At 58.1% G+C, this 23,772-nt stretch overlaps 2 protein-coding genes across 2 annotated transcripts; one reads left to right on the forward strand and one right to left on the reverse strand.

Annotated features, from left to right (window-relative positions):
- The first annotated feature begins 3,932 nt into the window (after window positions 1-3,932).
- Window positions 3,933-14,902, forward strand: LOC141735008 (scavenger receptor cysteine-rich type 1 protein M130-like). The gene is made up of 7 exons (XM_074567423.1): window positions 3,933-4,044; window positions 6,320-6,634; window positions 6,992-7,306; window positions 7,922-8,236; window positions 8,877-8,986; window positions 9,184-9,271; window positions 14,811-14,902. The coding sequence occupies exons 1-7, from the start codon at window positions 3,933-3,935 to the stop codon at window positions 14,900-14,902; spliced, it is 1,347 nt and encodes a 448-aa protein (XP_074423524.1).
- A 62-nt stretch (window positions 14,903-14,964) lies between these two features.
- LOC141735009 (olfactory receptor 14A16-like) lies at window positions 14,965-18,431 on the reverse strand. Its single transcript, XM_074567424.1, has 2 exons — window positions 17,494-18,431; window positions 14,965-15,007 (listed from the first exon to the last, which is right to left on the reverse strand). The coding sequence occupies exons 1-2, from the start codon at window positions 18,429-18,431 to the stop codon at window positions 14,965-14,967; spliced, it is 981 nt and encodes a 326-aa protein (XP_074423525.1).
- Between the last annotated feature and the right edge of the window lie 5,341 nt (window positions 18,432-23,772).

Consider the following 23,772-nt stretch of genomic DNA (forward strand, 5'->3'; position numbering starts at 1 on the left):
CAGGAGCCCAAGGGCCCAGGACTCACCGCAGCTCCCGGCTCTGCAGATCTGTCCTGTCGGCCTGTGCCAGCCTCCCCTCAGCCGACACAAGATGGCCGCCGGGAGCCCTGTGCTGGGTCCACAACTCCCAGCGTGCCCCGGGGCGCCCCCTCCTGCCCTCTGACCCCGCGGGAACCATGGCCGCCTCCCCGGGGCTGCCCTCGCCCAGGGCCAGGCCCTGGAGCACGGCTGGGGCCGGGAGGAGGAGGTCAGGGAGGGAGAGAAGGTTGGGAGAGGGCGGTGGGGTGGGGGGAGAGGGGCGGGAAGGGCCAGAGGGCCGGGGAGAGCAGGGGGGAGCTGGTCAGGGAGCTGCGGGAGGAGAAGTGCTGGTGAGGAGCGGGAAGAGATGGAGGGCAAGAGATGCTGGTTAAGCTGGCAGAGCAGCGCGGAGAGCCGCCTGACAGCAAAGGTGCCCGGTGGCCGCAGAGGAGCCCAGGGGAGCTGATTCTTTTGGAGGCCACCAGGGCAGCCTTCCTCCGCCCCTGGTTTTGGTGAGCGATGGAGCAGTGCAGAGCCGTCCCTCAGGCATGCAGGCCTCAGGAGGGCTTCCCAGTGCCCCAGTGAGAGATCCTGCTCCCAGGAAGCGCCTCCCATGGAGCAAAGGCCATATCCAGCCACCCGGCGCTGGGTACGGCTGCCCCAAGGGGTGTCTCAAGGAGGACGGGGCCGTCCGTCTGATGGCTCTGACACACAAATGGTGAGCTGAAGCCCCGTGGCCGTGGCTGGCTGGGTCAAAGTCTCCGAGTTTAGTGACATTTGGTGAACTCCTGCACTAAGTATCGCATGACTTGAAACATCCCTGAAAAAATGGGGGAGGTTTGTCTGCGTGTTCTGCATGCTTCTGGATGCTAGACTGTGGCTAGGAGGGAATGTGCTTAGTTATCTCTCAAAGGGAGACAAAAGAAGTGCCTAAGTAAGGGTCAGCGTAACTCTTCAGAGCTTTGGCTGTTTAAATGTTGAGCTGAACTTCTACAGAAACGGTAAAACGCTTGCACTTTTCTTCTCTTCTAGTTCCTGCGTGGGTACAGGGAAGAAGGCAGCAGACGTACACATTAGCTAAACCCCCTTCTTATTGCCAGCCGTGAAGGCGCCTCTCGGCTGGGAGCCCGAGAAGGACCCCGTGTTACAATTCTTGCTCCCTTATGTGCCACCCTAAGGCGATTCACGTATGCATTGTTACAGTCTAGGAAACTGAGGAGAAATAACTGGACTCCAGACGATCCAATGTGAATCAACAGAAGCCGCTTATTAAGCACAGATCATCATCTTTTATACCCTGCGTTGTAGCCGTACACGCAACTCGCTTATTTCTGATTAGCTAGTTACACTGTCCACGCGTGGTGCATGCAGTTCATTCACACATCAGATTGGTTACAAGAATTCGCATAGTAAATTGTTTAGTCATTAGCACAACATGTTTCCTGCCTTCTCAGTTCCCGTGTTTCCCATGTACTAATTCCATCTTCTACCACCTGTTTTGCCCTTAATCTAATCTCTCACAGTAGGGAGGCTGGCTCACATGACCGTTTTCTCTCAGATACATTCCTACAATCTCGTCCCTCCCCAGTGCGGTTCCGCGTCTTCTCCCTGGACCCCGACCTGCGCCCGAACCCCAAACCCATCCTGGTCACCATCACGGTGCGGGGCCCTGTGGGGCTGGGGCAGGTCTATGGGGTGACCCTAGGGGTGAATGTCACTCTTGTGATTTCACCGCTGCTTGTGTAGCTTTTGGGCAAGGAGCAGGCATATGGCTTGTGTGGCCGCTTCTGATGCCATTAAAATAATATTTGGTCCCCACCCCAACATGGCTTTTTGGAATAACCGTCATCAGCAGAAGCCTGTACGCAACACGCACACACGTGTGTGACAGCGGGACTCCTGAGCACGCAGCAGCAGCAGCAGGAGGGTGTGAGGTCATGGTCACTGTAACCCCTGAGCACACGGTGGTGGCAGCAGGAGGGACGTGAGGTCACTGTCGGTACCACTCATGAGCACACGGCAGCAGAAGTAGGAGAGTGTGAGGTCACCGTCAGTATAACCCACGAACACACAGCTTTGGCAGTAGGAAGGATGTGAGGTCACGTCACCGATGTCACCCCGTGCCCGTGGGGCTCGGTGCAGAGCGGCCGTGTGCATGACAGGGGCATGACGGGGGCTGGGAGCTGCCTGTCCCCGTGTCTGCGAGGCCGAAGGAGCAGCCCCTGCGGCCCTGGCTGGAGCAGTCGGGGTGGGGGTGGCTCGGGGGCACCCCAGGGATGTGCCTGGGCACGATGCCAGGAGGAAACCACAGACTTCCTGCCCGGGCGCTGCGGGGGCAGCGGGGGGAGCGCGTCGAGGCCACGTGGGCTGTGGTTTGTGCACCTGCAGGCTCCAGCTCCCGCTCCGCCTGTGGGGAATAACGGCCCCTGGGTGACACACTGAGAGTCAGGGACACGTCTGAGCCTCTGGGCTTCCCGTCTGCTGCCAGGGCAGGGACATGATCCAGCTGCGGCTCCTGCGAGGGACTCACTGTGGGGCCCTGCAGGGAGGGACGGACAAGCCAACGCTCCTGGGATGGAGCCCTTGCCCTGGATGAAGACCTCTCCCAGCTGCTGCTCCCAGCACAGTGAGGTCCGTAGCAGGGGCAGGGGCTGTTTCCTCCCCATCCTGACACAGACCCTGGTGCAGTCCCCGCTCCATGGTCACCGCAGCTTGGGGGCAGCTGGACCCTTGCCTCATGGCTTCTTGGATGAGCCCAGTGCAGGAGATGCTCAGTGCTTCCAGGCCCACAGCAGGGTGCAAGTGGTGACTAACCAAGTTGCCCTGCACACCCAGCTTGTCCCATGATGATCTGCCACCACAGCGACCATGACACCGGCAGCGGGACATATATGTCCCTCATATATGGTCATGAACGGCACTGGAGAAGTTCATTGGCGGGCTGGGCTGTGTCGGAGGGGAGATAGCTCCTGATAACGTCTAAAAAGGTGCTGCTGCTTCGATTGGCTCCTTCCGCAGCTGGGTCGGCATCTGCAGAGATATATCACCCTCCCATCATCGTTGTCCCCATGAGTCCCCAGGGGCTGTGACAGGGAGTGGGGAAGAGCAGGGCTGTGCCAGCAGGGCAGGAGGCTCAGGATGGGAATGGAGGGACTCCTGTCCCCTCGGGTGCTGTGGCTGCTCCTCTGGGTGCAGCTCTGCAGAGGTAAGTGCCGGGTCCCTTTTCCCACAGCCCAGGGCCATCGGGTACCAGTGGGGTCATCAAGAGCCCTTTGGGAAGAGGGTTTCTTTCCAAGTGCCACTGAGATGAGGGTCAGAAGGAGCTCAAGTCCATGGACCCTGTGCCTTTGCCTGTGTCCATCTGGGTGGGAGAGGGTGTCTCCATGATGCTGTTAAGGGGTGCTGGGCTGGGGAGGAGCAGGTGCCCTGCGCACGGCCTGGCGATACAGGTTTTGGGTGGGCATGGGCAGGGGCCCTTTGAGGTGGGAGGAGGTGCTGAGGGCTGTGGGACAGAAAATGGCCGGGCGGGTCTGGAGTTAGCACCCCCAGCCTGCACAGCCCATGGGGAGTGGGGGGACGCCCACACATCCCCAGGGAGAGCCTGGAGGGGAGAGGGCTCCCATCCTGGTGCCTGTGACAGGCAGGGAGGACCCCAGAGCTGCACTCTGGGACTCGGCGCTCTCCTGACCAGTCCCATCTTGGTGGTTGAAGGGGCTGCGGAGGTGAGACTGGAGGATGGCAGCGGACGCTGTGCTGGGAGAGTGGAGGTAAAACACCAGGGCCAGTGGGGGACCGTGTGTGATGACTCCTGGGACACGAATGATGCTGCAGTGGTTTGTAAGCAGCTGCGCTGTGGGTCCTCTGTCAAAGCTCCTGCTGAAGCACACTTTGGGCCAGGATCTGGCCCCATTTGGATGGATGATGTTGAGTGTCACGGCACAGAGTCGGCCCTGTCTGACTGTAGACACAATGGATGGGGTCAAAGCTACTGTGGTCATGGTGAGGATGCTGGGGTGACATGCTCAGGTAAGGAGCCAATCTCTTCCCCACCTTTGGGACTGGGACAGGAGAAGGGACCTGGCTGTGCCCTCAGGGAGCAATGAACGGCTGCCAGGGCAGGGTCCTGTGTTGCTGGTCACACTGCCAAGCTGGGACTCTCATTGCTGGTGTCCCTGGTCCCTGAGGAAAGACCAGTGGGGTTCCACCCACCGCCGGGCCCCAAGATGGTTCATCCCACCGTCGGTTGGTGCCTGGGGCTGGGAGATGAATCCCCCTCAATGCCCCGCATTTTTTGTTGATTCTCATCTTTCTTCTCCAATTCAGCCAGCACCTGTCTGGCATTGCTGAGGGCCAGGTTCCCCTGTGCCAGAGGCACCGAGAGCTGCTCACGCGGCCACCCACAGCCCCAGAGAAGGGTGCAGAGTGGCCAGTGGCTTTTGGGTTGTGCCTTCTGGCAGGCACAAGTCCCTCAACCAAAGCAAAGGGGCCGTTCAAAGGGAAAAAGCCCTGTCCTTGGGCAGAGGAGCAGGGTGTGCCTGGTATATCTGTGCCATCAGCACCCATTGGGAGCTGCTGGGAGGGTCGTGGGGCTCTTTGCCTGTGGCCACCTTGCAGGGCAGGTGGGACATGGGTATGTAACTGCCAGAGGGCTGTGGGAACTCACAGGGTTCTTTGGTTACTCCAGGATTTGTCCAGCTGGTTGGAGGGGACAACCCCTGCTCAGGACGAGTGGAGATCCATGACGGGAGCCAGTGGAAAACTGTCTGTGACTCCGACTTTGGTCCCAAAGCTGCCGACGTGGTCTGCAGAGAGTTGCAGTGTGGCACAGCCCTGTCTGGTCCCGGGGCAGCTCACTTTGGAGAAGGGGCTGGTCCCACGTGGGACAGAGAGCTGCAGTGTGTGGGGAATGAATCCCTTCTCAGCTCCTGCCCCACGGGGTCCCCCAGGGACCGGCCCTGCCCCCACGCGAATGCTGCCGGTGTCACCTGCACACGTAAGGACTCAGGGCAGGGTGTTACCACCGGGGGTGTGCCGATGATGGGGGAGTAGGGACGGGACTGTGCTGTGCTGGATGTGAGGACAGAAGGGGTGATCACAGAACCATAGGATGGTTTGGGTTGGAAGGGACCTTTCAATGTCATCTAGTCCAACTTGCCTGCAACCAGCAGGGACCTCTTCAACTAGATCAGGTTGCTCAGAGCCCCGTTAGACCTGACCTTGAATGTTTGTCTGCAGCCCTAAAAGGGTGCAGAAGGAGGAGAAAGGCAGGGTGTCCGTTTGCCCTCTACTCCACCACCCAAGGCAGCAAAAGCACAAGTCTGCCCTGTCTCATCCTTCTCTGTCCCGAGTTCACAGGGTTCAGGCTGGTGAACGGCAGCACGGCGTGTGAGGGGAGGGTGGAGGTCCATGTGCAGGGGACCTGGGGCACCCTCTGTGCCTCCCGCTGGGACCTCCTGGACGCCCACGTTCTCTGCCGTCACCTCAACTGCGGGTTTGCTGAGTCCATTCCTAAAGGAGGGCATTTTGGGAGAGGAACCGGCCCCGTCTGGAGAGACTCCTTCCACTGTGACAGGACTGAAGCCCACCTGGGAGAGTGCCCAGTGACTGCCCTGGGGGCCTCGCCGTGCTCCCATGAGAACAGCGCTGCTGTCATATGCTCAGGTGAGTGCAGGAAAACACTCGGTTACTCTGTTTTCCTCTTAAATGCTCCCAAAGCAGGGGACCCTGTGGCAGTGCAAGGCTCTGGCTCAGAAGGTCCCCACAGAGGGCTGGCAGCAGGCAGGTGAGCTCCAAGGCCCTCCTGCAAGGGTGCCAGAGCCTGGAGACATGCTGCAGGCTTCCGGGCTCCCCGATGCCGCCAAGGGCTGGGGCATGGCTGCTCTCCCCAGGCCCAGCTCGCTTCGCATCCCTGCGGCTGGTGGGTGGAGGAAGCCCGTGCGACGGGCGAGTGGAGATCTTCCAGCACGGGACGTGGGGCAGAGTCCTGGATGAGCAGTGGGACGTGCAGGAGGCCAGCGTGGTGTGCCGGCAGCTGCAGTGCGGAGAGGCAGAGGCAGCCTACAACCCCCCGAAGGCTCAGAGAGGGACGGGTCCCGTGGGGCTGCGCGGGGTGCGGTGTGCAGGGCACGAGGCCAACCTGACCCTCTGCAACACCTCCCTGCCTGAGAGAGCGCTGGAAGCAGGGATTGCCGAGGACGTGGGGGTCGTTTGCCGGGGTGAGTGGCGCTGCACGGCCCCCCCAGGCTCTGGGCTGGGTGGGCAGCCGGCCCTTGACGGCAGCCGGGGTTTCCTCCTGCTACAGGGAGCCGTCAGGTGCGGCTGGTGAACGGGCCTGGGCGCTGCGCTGGGAGAGTGGAGATCTACTACCAGGGCAGCTGGGGGAGCGTCTGCGATGACGGCTGGGACCTGTCTGATGCTGCCGTCGTTTGCCGCCAGCTGGGCTGCGGAGGGGCGCTGGAGGCGGTTGGCTCCGCTCGCTTCGGGGAAGGCTCCGCTCAGATCTGGCTGGAGAGCGTGAACTGCTCCGGGGCCGAAGCTGCTCTCTGGGACTGCCCGGCAGGGTCCTGGGGGCAGCACGGCTGCGGGCACAAAGAGGACGCAGGAGTCGTCTGCTCAGGTGTGTGCCGGGAGCTGTGGTGGGAGCCCAGCGCCCAGGCAGGCCGGGACGAGGGGAGAGCCGGACACGGCCGAGGCTGTTCCTGGCCAGCTCTGAGCCCCTGACAAAGGCCATCGTGGGGACACCCATGCACAGGTGCCCTCAGTCCCACCGGGGGTCCCTGGGGCGCTCCGCTGTCCCTGACGGGCAGCAGGGAGGGCAGGGGTGTCTGTCCATCAGGGACATTTCTCTGTCCGTGGGTGCAAGGGGGACTTGCTGGACGTGCCTTTGCCTGTCTGAGGGCCTGGCGGGTGCAGGGGTGTCCCTGCTCCCCCAGCCCCAGACCAGCCTGTTCCCCCTCGCTGCCTTTCCTCCCAGAGTTCATGGCCCTGAGGCTGGAGAACGGCACCAACTGCTCTGGGCGCCTGCAGGTTTTCTACAATGGGACGTGGGGGAGCGTTTGCTCCAACTCCATGACTCCTGAAACTGTGTCGCTGGCATGCAAGGAGCTGGGCTGCGGGGACAGAGGGTCCCTGGAAACACAACGGCCCCACGGCAGGCTGTCTGGCACGGCCTGGCTGGATCGTGTGGAGTGTGGGGAGAGAAACAGCTCCTTCTGGCAGTGTCCCTCCGCTCCCTGGCACCCGCAGTCATGCGACGACCTGCGAGATGAGACCCACATCACCTGCAAGGGTAATCCTGAGCTAGCCGGGCACCAGCATCCCCTGCGATCCTGCTCCTGGCTGGGCATGGACAAATTCCTGGGCCTGCAGGGGCCTTTCGTTTCCAAGCCAGATGCTTCTGCTGCTGGTACCAAAAATGGGACTTCCTCTCCTGGAGCCCCACACATTCACCAGCGGTTGCCAGCCGGGCTCCCAGCTTCGCCTGGTTGAGGCAGAGGTTTCTCGAGGCAAGGTCCCAGAAGGGAACAGCCAGGGCTCTGAGGAGTGTCCCTTCCATGGACACCCTCCTGCTGCTCTGTGACCCAGGGTCCCTTTGGGGCCGAGCAGTCAGGGTCCCCCACATTGCCGAGTGTGTGTCCCCTGAAGGACCGGGGTTCAACTGCTGCCATGGGTGGGTGGCACGAGCTGAGCTGAGCCCCGTTCTCTGCTGCACGCCCCCCCTGCAGCAGCCCCTTCACCACAGTGTTTCCCTCTGCAGGGAGTCAGCCAGAAACGCCCCCGGCCCCAATGGCTGCGTGCCCCAGCACCCCGAGCTGCACAGGCAGCTGCTCCTCTGCATGCCCCTCTCGCCTGGCAGGGCTCTGCCTGCTGTCCCGCGGCCCTGGGAGCTCTCTGCCTTCTCCAGACAGGGAGAAGATTCGTGCCGTGGGAGGGGAGAAGGGGTGCTCTGGCCGAGTGGAGGTGTGGCACCGCGGCTCCTGGGGGACGGTGTGTGACGACTCTTGGGACATGCGGGATGCCGAGGTGGCATGCAGGCAGCTGGGCTGTGGCCCTGCGGTGTCTGCCCTGGCCGAGGCTGCATTTGGGGAGGGGAGCGGCCCCATCTGGCTGGAGCAGGTGGAGTGCCGGGGGACAGAGCCATCTCTGCAGGACTGCTGGGCCCGGCCTGGGGACAGCGGTGCCTGCCGCCATAAGGAGGACGCGGCCGTGATCTGCTCAGGTGAGCGGCAGGGCTGGGACACCTCACAGGGAGCCCTTTTCCCCATTGGCTGCCATCACGGCTCCAGAGCTCCTGAGCGCAAGGCCATCCCTGCAGAGCAGGAGAGCCTTTTGCCGAGTGGGCAGCAGCTTCGGTGGGGCTGGATGTCCTCCAGCTTCTGCCCGCAGGGCCCTGCAGCCCCCAGGGGCACCTCCCGGGCTGCCGGCTCTGTCCCTGCTCTGGGCCCTGCGCTCCTTCCTGGCCGTGCTCACCAGTCATGCAGGAGGGGCGATTTGGGTGGGATGTGGCAGGGATGTCTGCACATGCACACGTGCTCACACCGTGCACCCAGGACAGCAGCACCAACCCCTCCAGCAGATAACCCGTCCTCCCCACCAGCGCCGGGTCTTCTTGGGGCCAGGCTGTGACCCACAGCCGGAGGGAAGGGGCTCCTTGCTGGGCTGTGAAACTCCCAGGAGGAGGCACCGGGGTAGCGGTGGGGCGGGAGGCTGGGGAGGGCTGTCATTCACCCACTCAGGTGGGAGCTTCCCCATCCCTCATCCCCTGAAACCCGGTACGTAATGGGGGTCAGGACTGGGGTGTGCCGGCCCCTCACCTCTCCCAAGCCTGGTGCTGCCCTTTCTGTGTTCCTGCCATGCAGATCCCACGCGGGGCCGTCTGACCGTCAGCAGGAGAGTCTCATTGCCCATCATCATGTGCATCATCCTGAAAGCCGTTCTCTGCCTGTTCCTGGCCCTCCTGGCCGGGCAAGTGCGAAGCGCCAGGGCTGGGCGCAGAGGTGGGTCCCTTCCCAGGGGAAGATGCTGCTGGCAAGGCCAGGGGTGCCGTGGGGTGTCAGTGAGCGGGAGAGGCAGAGCTGGGGGGACAAGAGTGCGTGCTCTCTGCGGGATCCCATCCCCTCTCTGACCATCCCTGGGCCAGCCCTGCCTCTGTCCACGGGCTCTGAGAGAGCTCAGGAGCCCTTCCCCGAGGCCATGTACGAGGAGATCGGTTCCAGCCCAGCATGGCAGAAGCAGGCAAGGTTCAGCGGCTCAGGTTGGTGTGCGTCCCTCATTGAGGACACATCTACAGTGCTCTTTCCCCTGGCTGCCACCCAGGGTTGACCCCTGCAGCCCCCTAACCCATGGTTCGTGCGGTTGTGGGGCTGTTGGATCTGTGTGGGGAGCACCCATGTCCTGGGCCCAGGAGAGAAGCTTTCTCCCCATCTGCTCTGCGCGTCCCATTTGGGGACAGCCCCTCTCTGCCTGCCCCTGCACCCTGGGGGACACCTGAGGGGTGAGGGAAGGGGCTGTCCCAGGGCAGCTCTGGCAGGCCCTTGGAGATGGGCTTTGTCCCAGGGCAGCAGGGTGAGCCCTGAGCCCTCGTCCCCGTGCAGCCGTGGCTCTGTGGGTCCCACGTCCCCAGCAGCACTGAGCACAAGCTGGGTCAGCAGAGCGCACTCCCCTCACACCTGCTGGGCCTCTCTCCAGGCTCCTATTCAGAGGGGTCCCTGAGCAAGCTGCAGCCCTACCCCGGGGACAGCAAGGAGGAGGATGGTCTGGGGTCAGCACCAGGTAATGGGGGCAGGAAGGGGTGGACCTCTCCTCCCTGCAGACATGTGATGGACAGCAGTGTCACTGAGCGTCACCCTCGGAGCTGGGAGGACGGGCGGGATCTCCTGTGGGGCTGCAAACACCGACGTCGGAGCCCCACGTCCCTGCGCATCCTCCCATCCTCTGCTCTGCAGAACGCATCTTCTCACTGTCACCAGCTCTCCTCTCCTTTCAGACATCCCTGTCCTGCCTGGAGGTGACCCAGCTGATGGCTATGATGGTGCCAGGGAGGTTTCTGACCCTGGGGAGGATCCTTCCCCTGGGCAGGAAGACTGGGAAATGCCCAGGGTGGCAGAGGAAGGATCCGGACCCACGGATACCCCTGGAGGTGAGAGGGAAAGAAAGAGCTGCTGGTTCCTGGGGTGGCATCCCTGGCATTGGATAATTCGCTGTCACAACGAGAGCCCAATGTGCTGGGGTGGGGGAACCTGCCCCAGGAGTTTTTCCTTGGGGGGACTGTGGGTGGGAGAGGGAGCTGAACGTCTCAGGACTGGTGAGGAGAAGGGAGGAAGGTGACGTACAGCCCAGGAGAGGCACCCCATGGGGTGAACATGCAATGGCCTGCCTTGCTTCTTGCAGGGCCAAACCTGCTCTCCCAGAGAGGTGCTGGTGCCCCCGGAGCTAAGGGGGATGGCTGATCCCTGTCCCCAGAGAGCACGGGCTATGACGATGCTGAAGAGGTGTCTGTGGCACATCCCCCTGAGGACACAGAGGCTGTGACACCGGAGCTCAGTGCACAACAGTCCCTGAGCCCCGGGCCAGGAGAGCCCGTCCCTGCAGTGCAGCTGGGGGCAGCCAGGAGGGAGGAGAGGTCTGTGCAGCTGGGAGAGCCGTGAGCACCAGGGAACCCTCTCCCTTTTCCCACGGGCAGCAGAAACTGCCAGGGGTTTCCTCGATTTTGATTCCCCTGTTTTTACACAGGGGCCCCCATATCGGTTCTTATTAAAAGCCTTTGAGCCAGAGCTGTACTTGCCTGCCCAGGTGCTTTAGTGTCTCCCCAAGGGTGGCTGGAGGAAACCAGAGCCCAAAGACATGGCGGTGGGGAGGGGGCACGTCTTGGGTGGGTGTGTGGTGCAGGGCAGTGAGCTGAGCTCAGGTCCAGCACAGCTGCCCGCCTCTCTCCTGAGAGGGGGCTCCAAAGAGGCAGCGCACACAGCCCTCCTCACCCCACAGCCAGACCCTGGCTGGGCAGGGCAGGCCCACAGTGCCTGCAGAGGGCCAGAGGCTCCAGCTCCAGCCTTTCCATCATTTATCAACTATCTTGGTCAACAGGGGAGGTACCAGATGACTGGAGGGTGGCTAATGTGACGCCCATCTACAAGAAGGGTCAGAAGGAGTGTTGTGCGAAAAGGGGCCAAGCGGTTTTGGCAGAAGATAAACCCCCTTGCGTTCTAATACTCCTCACCGAGGTGGGAGGCCAGGTGCGGCTAGGTTTAAGTTCTGAGTGATGCCCAATTCAGCACTATCAGCCCAATCGCTTTTAATATGTATTAAACTATTACGATTTGGATACACTAATAGTGGACTGCACCTTCAGTCTAGTCGTGCTCCTGAACTAGCACGGCCTCTCTCAAGTTTTGGTCGCGTTCAGTGAGAAAGCGAAACGACCAGCTACTGAAACAGTGCAGTTTATTTAAACAACAGATATACAGGTTCTTTAGGATTGCCAGTGATAAATACACTGTCTACAAAGCACGTGCAAATAAAGATATTGTTAAGTATACAAAGGTGCGACAAAATTATAAACGATACAGCCTGGCTATAAATGTAGGGTAGAGATTCTCTAGAGAAATTTCTAAGTCCCGAGAAAGCACTCGGTGTAATCGCAGTCTTACCCAAAGGCGTCCCTATGGGGGGGAAGAGAGGCTCAGCCCGTCGACTGATCCCGGAAATCAGCGGTGGAATTCTTCGCGATGGTGTCTTCCCTGACATCCCCTCTCTTTTGGGCTATTTTTATACTATTTTTTTATCTTCAAAGTGGAGTTTGAGTGACTTTAGTCATACGTACTTTTATTATGATTAATGTATTCAAGGAGGAGTGTTCACACCTCGGGGGTGGATAGCCTCCGGGATGGAGGTGTGTTTTGGTACATTGTGCTGAGCAAAGTTCGCACAAAGGACAGCATTTCATCAACATTTGATGAAATGTTGGCTTGGGTAGTGCGTAGGCCGCTTATCTGTTCTGTAGTAGCATCTCGTCCCCATATCTGCTATTCGTCACAAGGAAAGGCCACAGAACAAGCGCGTTCCGTTCCGTCCCTTGTGTAGTTTCACAAACAACATGAGACAGGGAATCACAGATGTGGCATTCTTCGTGTGCTGGCTGCGGCTGTATTCTACCTCAGAAGCCTCTTGATTTTATGACTTTCCTTAATGTGTGAACAATGCTGTATTTTTGTATTCTTGGCCAATTTAGTAATTATTCCAGAAGGAGGATGTGGGGAACTACAGGCCTGTCAGCCTGACCTCGGTACCAGGAAAGATCATGGAGAGGATCACCCTGAGTGAGCTCTCATGGCAAGCGCAGGGCAGCCAAGGGATCAGGGCCAGCCAGCAGGGGTTTAAGAAGGGGAGGTCCCGCTTAACCAACCTGATCTCTCTCTATGACCATGTCACCCGCCTTCTGGATGCGGGGAAGGCTGTGGACGTTGTCTATCTGGACTTTGGCAAGGCCTTTGACACCGTCCCCCACAGCCTTCTCCTGGAGAAGCTGGCGAATCCTGGCATAGACAAGTGTACTCTTCGCTGGGTAAAAACCTGGCTGGATGGCCGTGCCCAGAGAGTTGTGATTAATGGGGTGAAATCCTCTTGGCGGCCGGTCGCCAGTGGTGTCCCTCGGGGCTCAGTTTTGGGGCCAGTTTTGTTTAATATCTTTATCAATGATGTGGATGAGGGGATTGAGCGCACCCTCAGTAAGTTTGCAGATGACACCAAACTGGGTGGGAGTGTTGATCTGCTGGAGGGTAGGAAGGCTCTCCAGAGGGCCCTGGACAGGCTGGATCGATGGGCCAAGGCCAACTGTGTGAGGTTTAATAAGGCCAAGTGCCGGGTCCTGCATTTCGGTCACAACAACCCCAAGCAACGCTACAGGCTTGGGGCAGAGTGGCTGGAAAGCTGCCCGTCAGAAAAGGACCTGGGGGTGCTGGTGGACGGCCAGCTTCACATGAGCCAGCAGTGTGCCCAGGTGGCCAAGAAGGCCAACAGCATTCTGGCTTGTATCAGGAACAGCGTGGCCAGCAGGAGCAGGGAAGTGATGGTGCCTCTGTACTTGGCACTGGTGAGGCCTCACCTCGAGTGCTGTGTTCAGTTCTGGGCCCCTCTGTACAAGAGGGACATTGAGGTGCTGGAGCGTGTCCAGAGGAGAGCGACCAGGCTGGTGAGGGGTCTGGAGACCAGGGCATATGAGGAGAGGCTGAGGGAGCTGGGCATGTTTAGCTTGGAGAAGAGGAGGCTGAGGGGAGACCTCATTGCCCTCTACAACTCCCTGAAGTTGTAGAGTCTGAAGTTGGGAGTCCCTGAAGTTTGGGAGTCCTGGTGGACAACAGGATGACCATGAGTCAGCAATGTGCCCTTGTGGCCAAGAAGGCCAATGGCATCCTGGGGTGCATCAAGAAGAGCGTGGCCAGCAGGTCGAGGGAGGTCATCCTCCCCCTCTACTCTGCCTTGGTGAGGCCGCACCTGGAGTACTGTGTCCAGTTCTGGGCTCCCCGGTTCAAGAGGGACAGGGAACTGCTGGAAAGGGTGCAGCAGAGGGCTACAAAGATGATTGGGGGACTGGAACACCTCTCTTATGAGGAAAGGCTGAGGGATTTGGGTCTCTTCAGTCTGGAAAAAAGACGGCTGAGGGGTGACCTTATCAATGCTTATAAATACTTAAAGGGTGGGTGTCAGGAGGATGGGGCCAGGCTCTTTTCAGTGGTGCCCGGGGACAGGACAAGAGGCAATGGGCACAAACTTGAACATAGGAAGTTCCACCTAAACATGAGGAGGAACTTCTTTACCCTGAGGGTGACAGAGCACTGGAACAGGCTGCCCAGAGAGGTAGTGGAGTCTCCAACTCTGGAGACATTCAAAACCCGCCTGGACATGTTCCTGTGTAACCTGCTCTAGGTGACCCTGCTCTGGCAGGGGGGTTGGACTAGATGATCTCCAGAGGTCCCTTCCAACCCTATGATTCTATGATTCTATGATTCTATGAAAGGAGGGTGTAGAGAAGTCGGTGTTGGCCTCTTCTCCCAGGTGAATAATGACAGGACCAAAGGAAATGGTCTGAAGCTGCGGCAGGGGAGGTTTAGGTTAGATATTAGGAAGAATGACTTTACTGACAGAGTGGTCAGGCACTGGAACAGCCTGCCCAGGGAGGGGGTTGAGTCACCATCCCTAGAGGTGTTTAAGGAACGTCTAGACTTGGCATTTCAGAGCATTCTCTGAATGGCACAGATTGCAGGTTGTTGGGGTTTTTGGGGATTTTTTTTTTGTGTGTGTGTGTGTATGGTTGGACTCGATGATCTCAAAGGTCCTTTCCAACCATGAAGATTCTATGATTCTATGATTCTATGATTCCCTGAGGCTGGGCATTCAGGGAAGAACCCCCTTGGAGATGCTGGGGATGGAAGCCAGGATCTCCCACATGCAAAGTGGGTGCTCTGCCACTGAGCTACACCCTCTGGAGCCTTCCCAGCAGGAGACACTCTCCTCCCATGAGGGGTCTGTGACAAGCACAGCCCCTTTGTCCCCTGGGTGCCCAGGGACCCTCTGCAGGAAACAGCACTTGAGCCCTCCTGAGATGGGGGAAGTCCGCACTGCCTCTCCCCTGGGGCCTGATCCCAGCACAGGGCTGCACTGCAGAGCACTGCCCCTCCAGCGTCTCTGAAGGGCGATGGGGCAGAAGGAGGCTCTGGCTGCAGGTGCTGCTCCCACGCTCTGGCCCCCTCCAGGGCCAACGGAGAGGAGAAAACTCCTGAGCCTCCTCTGCCCCCCAGGGCAAGGGCAACCCCCCTGCGTGCCACATCTGGGCGCAGCGGAACAGGAGGAGAAGTACAACAAGGTGAGGGACATGCCCTCCCTGGGGTGAGGTGCCCCCAGGCTCTGATGGCACCCCAGGGTGTGCGATGGGGCAACATGGGGGCAGAAAGCTTACACGCCCTCATCCATGTAGCGGGCCTCCTCCTGCACCCCTCTGCCCCACAGCATCCCTGGAGGTGGGGTGAAGGGCAGGTGTCCATCTCCATGGGGCTGATGCCCAGAGAGGAGCATATTGGCGTGTTACCAGTCATTGGAGCAGGAGGGCAAAGGGGGCCAAGAAATTCTGCTCAGGACAGCGTGTGACTAAACAATACCGATGGCCATGCACTCCGGTGGGTGATCCTCAGCGTGGCTTTGTCAGCTGTCCTGGGCACATCAGAGGTCTCACTGCAACACCCCCCCGGGGGAAGGATGCTGCCATTCAGGCCGCAGCTCCAGGGAGTGCCTCTCCCTGAGACTATGGGTCCAGTGGCCTCTGCTCTGGGAACTGAAGACAAGGTGCAGGAGGCGCCTGAGGAGGGGAACAGACTCTGCACCATTGAGCATGACAAAGAGGAGAGGAACTGGGTCGTTCCGAGACCCCGCAGAGGACACATCCCGATCCTGTGGAGCAGGGAAGGAGGCACAGCTGGAGACCACCCCAAAGCAGCCCTGAGTGGAGAGTCCTGCCCAGGGGGAGGCTGGGGACTTGTGGGGCTGGAGGAAGGCTCCTTCTAAGGCGCAGATGTGCAGGTCCAGGGCAGGGACAGTGCTCTGGCAAGAGGTGAAGGAGCAAGCAGGGCTGGGGCAGGCTGGAAGGCGGCAGACGGGCTCTGCAAAAAGCAGAGGGAGAAAAATCACTGCTGAAGCCCAGGGCTGAACCAGGCACCTTTAGATCTTCAGTCTAACGCTCTCCCAGCTGAGCTCCTTCATCCCTGCCCCAGCAGCCCTTGTCCCTGGGCCACCCCTGCCGGGCCCCAGGCTGACACAGACGAGGAGTTCTCCTCAGGGAGGTTCCCAGGGAAAAGTTGTGCCCAGCCCCAGACAGAGGGGACCGGGTCCCTCCCTGCCTCCAAGCCCAGGTGGGCTCCAGCTTTGGTGGAGGCCACGTTACACTGGGCGTGCCAAGATGTGTGTGGGCCTCGTACAAAGGGGACAGTAGTGAAGGTAAGTGGGCAGGCCAGGCATGTGCAGCTGCAAAGGCTGAGGGCCAAAGAAGCATAGGACCGATGGAAGACCTTATCGCCTGGAAAGCCTCCTCCCACACATTTTTTCCCTTGCTGAGCTTTGCTGCTTCGTTCCCAGCTCCTCTCCCTCCTTCCTCCTGAGCAGTGCAGGGCGATGGGGAATGGGGGTCCTGGTCAGTCCATAACAATTCCTCTCTGCTGCTCCTTCCTTCTACCACTTTTCCCATGGGGTCCCTCTTACAGGCTACAGTCTTTCGAGACAAACCTGCTACAGCATGGGCTCTCCTCAAGCTGAAATTCTTTCAGGAAATATCCAACCTCTCCAGTGTTGGGTCCTCCACCAAGTGCAGGGATTACCTCCTCTGCTGTGCTCCTCTCCTTAGGCTGCAGGGAAATACCTGCTCTACTGTGGTATTCTCCACAGGCTGCAGGAGACCATCTGCTCTGGCACTTGTAGCACCTCCTCTCCCTCCTTCTTCACTCACCCTGGTGTTTTCAGGGCTGTTTCTCACACTGCTTTTTCCCTCACTCCTCTCCCACTCGAGCACTTGTGTCCTCTCTTAAATACACTCTCACAGAAGTTCCACCACCCTCGTTGATGGGCTCAGTTTTGGCCAGCGGTGGGTTTCTTTTGGAGACGTCTGGAACCAGCTCTGTCTGGCACGGAAGCAGCCCCTGGTCTCTTCTCACAGAGGACCGTCCCTTCAGCCCCACCACTACCAAACCCTGGAGATGGACACCAATTCCACAAGCCCTGGCTCTGCACCACAAACACTGTGGTGTGAGTCCTCACCCCGCGTGGGCACACGGTACAAGCTGCACTCCGAGGATTTTTCCTCCTGGGCACTTTCCAGCCCAGCCCAGCTCCCTCCAAGCTCTGCCACCTCCCCTGCCCTCTCTCCATCCCAGCCCAGTCTGCGCTGGCCCAACAGCAGAGCCTGCCCCAGGGTGCTGCAGAGCTCTGGGCACTCGCTCCACAGCCACAGCCCCTCTGAAGGGCACCGCAGCTGCTGGGGGGCAGAGGAGGGTCAGCCCCAGAGATGGGGGGCATGTGGGCACAAGGCAAAGGCAGTCAGTGGGCCCCTGTGTCCTCCTCCCCAGGATATTCTGAGGGGTCTGCAGCCCCTCACTGCCATCCCCTCTCCCCAGCCCAGTACAAGAGCCCTGGCCCTGGGGACCCTCAGGCAGCTCCTGCCGCCCCAGTGACAGAGTGGCACTGGGACAGCCTGCCCCAGGCTGCTGCAGCCAGAAAGGTCTTCTCATCTCCCGTTTATTCAGCCCTGCTGCTGATGGGTCTCAGACAAAGAAGTTGGAGCTGGTTCATGTATTTTATTTAAACACACAGAGAGACTGAGTCTTTATTTACAGAAATGTTTTGTGTCACAGCCGAGAGGTGAAAAGTTAAGGAGGAGAGGAGGAATAGTGAATGCTTGTCACACCAGATGCTGTGAATCCTTTGCAGAGGAAGGTACACAGTCTATGGCTGATGAAAAAATGTCCAATCAGTTTCCTCAGGGCATCCTTGAGCTCCTGGTTCCTCATGCTGTAGATGAGGGGGTTCACTGCTGGAGGCACCACCGAGTACAGAAATGACAGCACTAGATTCAGGAATGAAGAGGAGACGGAGGGCGGCTTCAGGGTGGAAATCACCCCAGTGGTGATAAAGAGGGAAACCACGGCCAGGTGAGGGAGGCACGTGGAAAAGGCTTTCTGTCTTCCCTGCTGTGAGGGGATCCTCGTCACAGCCCTGAAGATCTGCACATAGGACACCGCAATGAAAACAAAACATCCCAAAAAGCCAAAAGCACTAACCACCAGAAGGCCAGCTTCCCTGAGGTAATCTGATTGTGAGCAGGAGAGCTTGAGGATCTGGGGAGTTTCACAGAAGAACTGGTCTAGGCCATTCCCTTGGCAGAGAGGTATTGAAAATGTATTAGCTGTGTGCAGCACAGCATAGAGAAAGCCACTGCCCCAGGCAGCTGCTGCCATGTGGACACAAGCTCTGCTGCCCAGGAGGGACCCATAGTGCAGGGGTTTGCAGATGGCCACGTAGCGGTCATAGGCCATGACTGTCAGAAGATAAAACTCTGCTGACATCAAGGTGAGAAATAGAAAGAGCTGTGCAACACATCCAGTGTAAGAGATGGCCCTGGTGTTCCAGAGGGAGTTGGCCATGGCTTTGGGCAGAGTGGTGGAGATGGCACCCAGGTCGAGGAGGGCGAGGTTGAGGAGGAAGAAGTACATGGGGGTGTGGAGGCGGTGGTCACAGGCTACGGCAGTGATGATGAGGCCATTGCCCAGGAGGGCAGCCAGGTGGATGCCCAGGAAGAGGCAGAAGTGCAAGAGCTGCAGCTCCCGCGTGTCTGCGAATACCAGGAGGGGGAAGTGGGTGATGGAGCTGCCGTTGGACATCGGATCCCTTTGTTCCCGAGGTACTGCCAAAGGAGGAAAGCACACTCACAAGTCAGGACAGCTCTGAGCAAATCTCTTCCCATTGCCTGCCCTTCCAAACCCAAGCCCCGAAAACACACTTTGCCTTTGTCCTTTTTTGCGGGAGCTTTCTGCATTGCCCTTGTTGGAGCTCTCATTGTTGCTGGCCAAGTGTGCCGTGAGGAGCAGAGCTCTGCTTGTGGGCTCCCAAGGAGTCATCCCTGCTCCACAGCAGCGGGGATTTGGGAAAGGGGTTACAGCTTCTGCCATTCACTAGTTACCTCATCTGTGATCCACTTGTAACGCAGAGGAGCTGCTCAGCATATTCCTGCAGGAAAACCTCAGGGAAACTCCTGGTTGTCCTAAAGCTGCAGTGACATGAGCAGAGCCAGCTCACTCCTCAGCCTTGACGGGGGGTAAAGACCATGCAGCTCTTCACTCACTGCCCCCCGACCCCCTGCAGAGGGATAGGGAGAAGAGGGAGAAAAAGGAATGAAAATCTCATGGGTTGAGATACAGCCAGTTTGATAGACCAGTAACGGGAAAGAAAATAACAATCATTGTAAAAGAAAATAGGAAACCAGGAGTGATGCAGCACAATTGCTTACCACCCGATGCCCATCCCGAGCAGCGAACACGGATTCCTGCCGCCCGGCCAACCCCCATTTCTATACTGAGCAGGACCAGCCCAAGGCATTTTAATGCCCTCTCTGGTGGTTTTGGTGCTGAGTCCATGAAGCTCAGACACAGGGGAAGCTGATGAAACCTCTCCAGAAGTCAACGACAGCTGCAAACTCCAAAGTTTCTTGGAGCGTTAATGGGTCCCACTGAGGGCCATTACTGCCAAAGGCTCCTGGGGGCTCGTTCGAGGGAAAACTGGAGGCGGTGAGGGCAGGTAGGCAAAGGCAATGGAGAGGTGTCTCTGACGCTGGCTAATGCTGAATGTGTGAGAGGAAGGCAAAGGGCCAAGCCCTGGCCTCCAGCCCCTGGGAAGGGAGATCCTGCCCCACAAGCACAGCTCAGGGCTCTTCCTGGGGCATTGTGATGGGAGGACGTGCAATGCCAAGGGCAGAAAGACAGAATGACGGCTCCCGGGTGGGGAAGAGGAGGCGCTAAGGCCCTAGTGCTGTAAGGATAAGGTGTCTTCTGGTAGCCTTGGTGGCACAGACAACAGCCACAGCCAAGAGGAGAAAGACATAAGCACTGTTGGGGGCTTTCAGCCTTGCCAACTCCCTTGATCGTCTGCACCCCTGTCTGTGCTATGGTGTCCCACATCTGCTCCTCTTCCCCTGCAGGCTGCAGACAACCCCCTGCTTCCCCGTCTTGCTCTCCCCTCAGCGTCTCACTGCCTTTACTCATCTCTCTCCATCGTCCTTGGCTGTTCCTGAAACACAACGCCTTGGGCTGATCCCGACTCCCTCTGGGTGATCTGTTGCAGCACAGCACTGCCCTTGCAGTGGCATTTCTTTCTCCTGGTGTCCAGTCTCCACCTCCCAAGCTGCCCTTTGTTGCATTTTTTCTTTCTCCTGCTGTTTCCCACCAAAGAAAAGATCCGTTGTCTCTGAAACAACCCTTCAACCAGGTTCAGACTATTCCAATAGTGCCCAGAGCCTCCCTGCCACTGGGCCAGAGAAGCCCAGGTCCCTCAGCCTCTCCACCAAGCGCACGTGCACTTGGCCCTAAAGGCCATCGTGGCAGACCTCCTCTGGACACTCTCCAGGTCCTCTCCACTTCTCCAAAATGTGGAGCCGCACGCTGCGACACAGCTGTGTGCGTTGGGCCACAGCAGTGCTGAGTCAAAGGGGAAGGTGACTCTAGTTGCCAGGGGGACACACACTCCTCCTCCTGCAGCCCTGTAGACAGCCGGCCTTGTTCATAGTGAGCGTGCACCACTGGCTCATGAGGCGTCCCTCAGGGTGCCCAGCCCCGTCTCCGCAGGGTCCCTGCTCAGCACATCAGGTCCCAGCCTGTCCTGCTGCATTGGGGTTATTCTTCCCCGGGATGCAGGACTGGACACTTCTCCTTGAAAGACTTCAAGAATTTCTGTTGGCCAAATCCCAGCGTTTCTCCAGCTGCCCCTGGACTCAAGCTCCCTTTGGTCAGCTGTTAATGTTTGTGTGCAGATGGTCACCCTGATGCTTGTTCCCCAGGGCTTGGTATTGGGGCCAGTTCACTTTAAGATCTTTTTCAATGATCTGGACGAGGGGATTGAGTGCACCCTCAGTAAGTTTGCAGATGACACCAATTTAGGTGGGAGTGTCGATCTGCTTGAGGGTAGGAACACATTGCAGAGGGATCTGGAGAGGCTGGATCGATGGGCCAAGGCCAGTGGTATGAGGTTCAACAGGTCCAAGTGCCGGGTCCTGCACTTGGGTCACACCAACCCCATGCAGCGTTGCAAGCCTGGGGAGGAGTGGCTGGAGAGCTGCCCCGCAGGAAAGAACCTGGGGGTGTTGGTCAACTGCCGGCTGAATATGAGCCAGCAGTGTGCCCAGGTGGCCAAGAAGGCCAACCCAATTTTGTCCTGTATCAGGAACAGTGTGGTGAGCAGGAGTAGGGAAGTGATCGTCCCCCTGTACTTGGCACTGGTGAGGCCCCACTTGGAGTACTGTGTCCAGTTTTGGGCCCCTCACCACAAAAAAAGACACGTAGGTGCTGGAGCAGGTCCAGAGAAGGGCAACGGAGCTGGTGAGGGATCTGGAGGATAAATCTTATGAGGAGTGGCTGAGGAAGTTGGGGTTGTTTAGCCTGGAGAAAAGGAGGCTCAGGGGAGACCTTCTAACTCTCTAACTCCCTGAAAGGAGGTTGCAGAGAGATGGGGCTCGGTCTGTTTCTCCAAGTAAGAGGCTATAGGACAAGAGGAAACGGCCTCTAGTTGTGTGACGGGAGGTTTATACAGGATATTAGGAAAAGTTTTTAAACTGAAGGGGTTATTAAGCATTGGAACAGGCTGCACAGGGAGGTGGTTGAGGCACCATCCGTGGAGGTATTTAAAAGACGGGCAGACATAGTGCTTAGAGCTATGGTTTAGTGATGGCTTTTGTCAGAGTTAGGTTGATGGTTGGAGTAGGTGATCTGAAAGGTCCCTCCCAACCAAGGCAATTTGATGTTTCTCTTCTGATTTCATGCCCTTTTCCACTCTTTTTCCACTGTCAAGTTCTTCTCTTGGATCATCCTCATCCCCTCCCATACAAAGAGCCAACTCTTTTTCACCGTTTCCTTGTTGGCCCTTCCCTTGGTGTTTCTGAGATGGTGACAGTGGCACTTTCCACCCTCCTCATGTCATCCATGACGCTAGTAACCCCTTTTCTTACCTCTGCTGTCGTACAGCTACTCAAGTTGTCTTGTTAGAGGAACCACGACTCAGCATGAGCCATCTGCACATGCAATTTAAATGCTGATGTTCTGGAGCTTCAGTGCACAGGGACCTTGAGACACCTGGGGATGTGGCCAACAGAAACCTGCTCAAGTTTTTCAAGGAGAAGGGGCAAAGTGGGAGAGGACGAGGTGAGGAGTGAGTCTGAGGAGAGGGGCCTGGGCATTTTGAGGGATGCCATGTGAGCCTCTGGTAAAGGCTCAGCACCATTAAGGCCAGCTGCATATGGGGTGGTGTTAGAAGGGCCGTGGACACCCAGAAAAGGGCAGTTATTGTCCCCCTTGACTCAGCAGTGGTGTGGCCACATCTGCTCTCATAGTGTCCCAGCATGCCATGGATTTGAAGGGACGTTTAAAGGTCATGTAGTCCAATCCCCGATTTTTAGGGACATCTGCGACTCAATCAGGATGCTGAAAGCCCCGCCCTACCTGACCCTGAACACCGCCAACGATGGGGAATCCACAGCTTCTCTGGGCAACCTTTTCCAGTGTCCCACCACCCTCATTGTGAAAAATTTCTTCCCTATGTCCAATCTAAATCCACCCTCTTTCAGTGTAAAGCCATTGCCCCTTGTCCTGTCGTTACTGGCCCTGATAAAATCTCTCTCTCTCTCTCTTATAAGCCTCCCTCATAGATTAAAAGGCTGCAAGAAGGTGTCCTTGGAGCTTTTTGTTTCCAGACTCAACAACTTCAACTCTCTCTGCTTTTCTCCTTAGGAGAAGTCTTCCAGCCCTCCCATGATTGTTGATGATCATTCTCTTGATCTGCTCTAACAGGTCCATGTCGTTCTTGTGCTGGGGCCCACAGAACTGGACACAGTGTTCCAGATGAAGTCCTATGAGATTGGAGTAGAGAGGGGGAATCCCTCCCAGCTGCTGGCCACGCTTCTGTAGATGCAGCCCAGGCTATGGTTGGCTTTCTGGGCTGCAAGTGCACATTGCCAGCTCTTGTCCAATGTTGCACAAACCAGTATCCCCAAGTCCTTCTCTACAGGGTTGCTCTCAATCCATTCATCAGTCCGTCTCTATTGATACTGGGGATTGCCCCGACCCAGGTGCAGGACCTTGCACGTGGCCTTGTTGCACTTCCAGAGGGTCACACGTGTCCCATTTACCAGTGACCAAAACAGCTGAGAGTTCCTTTCCCAAGGTTTAGGGTCTTGACTATAGTTTTCAGCTGGCATATATCCCTTCAGATCATGAATTCCACCAGGGGCTGATCACTGCAGCCCAGGCTGCCACCAGTCTTGGCCTCTCCAATAAGTATCTCTGAGTTGGTGGCAGGACGAGGGAGCTGGGTTTGGGTTTAGGCGTGAGGCATGTGGTGAGGGTTTCAGCTTTGGCGTTGGTGTTCAGGGAAGGGCTACAGAGGAGAGCTGCAGGTGAAGGATTAGGGTTAGGGTCCAGGCAAAGGCTTAGGGGGAGCTGCGTCGTGCCGAGTCTGAGGGGCAAGAGTGCGGAAGGCACTCGGCGTGTATGGGCCCTGGTGGTGAGCAGAGGGAAAGCTCATGTGGTGATGACCAAAAGCATCCCCATTGCAACGAGCTGGGGATTAGCACTGGGCCCCTTGGCTTGGCAGGGCACATCCAGGGGGCTACAGCACACAGGATGTCTCTGCCTCCTTTCTTTGTCACCCTGAAATCACTGCCTCTGGTTTTCTGCTCCAACCAGCCCCCAGGGAGGCACGCTTCAATTTCCTGAAGCAGCTTCGTCAGCCACAGCCCTCAGCAGACCCTGCTGAACGTCCAAGGCTCTTTATTCCTGCCAGGGCCCTCCACACTGCGTGACTTTCCCCTGGGAGCTCGTTAACGTGAAGGAACTGTAATGAGTTTATTCTTGCATCTCAATTCACTGTATGGTTGCAAGGGGACTTTGAGGAGAGACTGTCTCCAAGGAAGAGTTTTGCTAGAGTTTGCTGGAGAAGAAAACTTTTGTTTAACAAGCACAT

The sequence above is a fragment of the Larus michahellis genome, chromosome 27 (genome assembly GCF_964199755.1).
Source record: "Larus michahellis chromosome 27, bLarMic1.1, whole genome shotgun sequence".
Taxonomy (NCBI): domain Eukaryota; kingdom Metazoa; phylum Chordata; class Aves; order Charadriiformes; family Laridae; genus Larus; species Larus michahellis.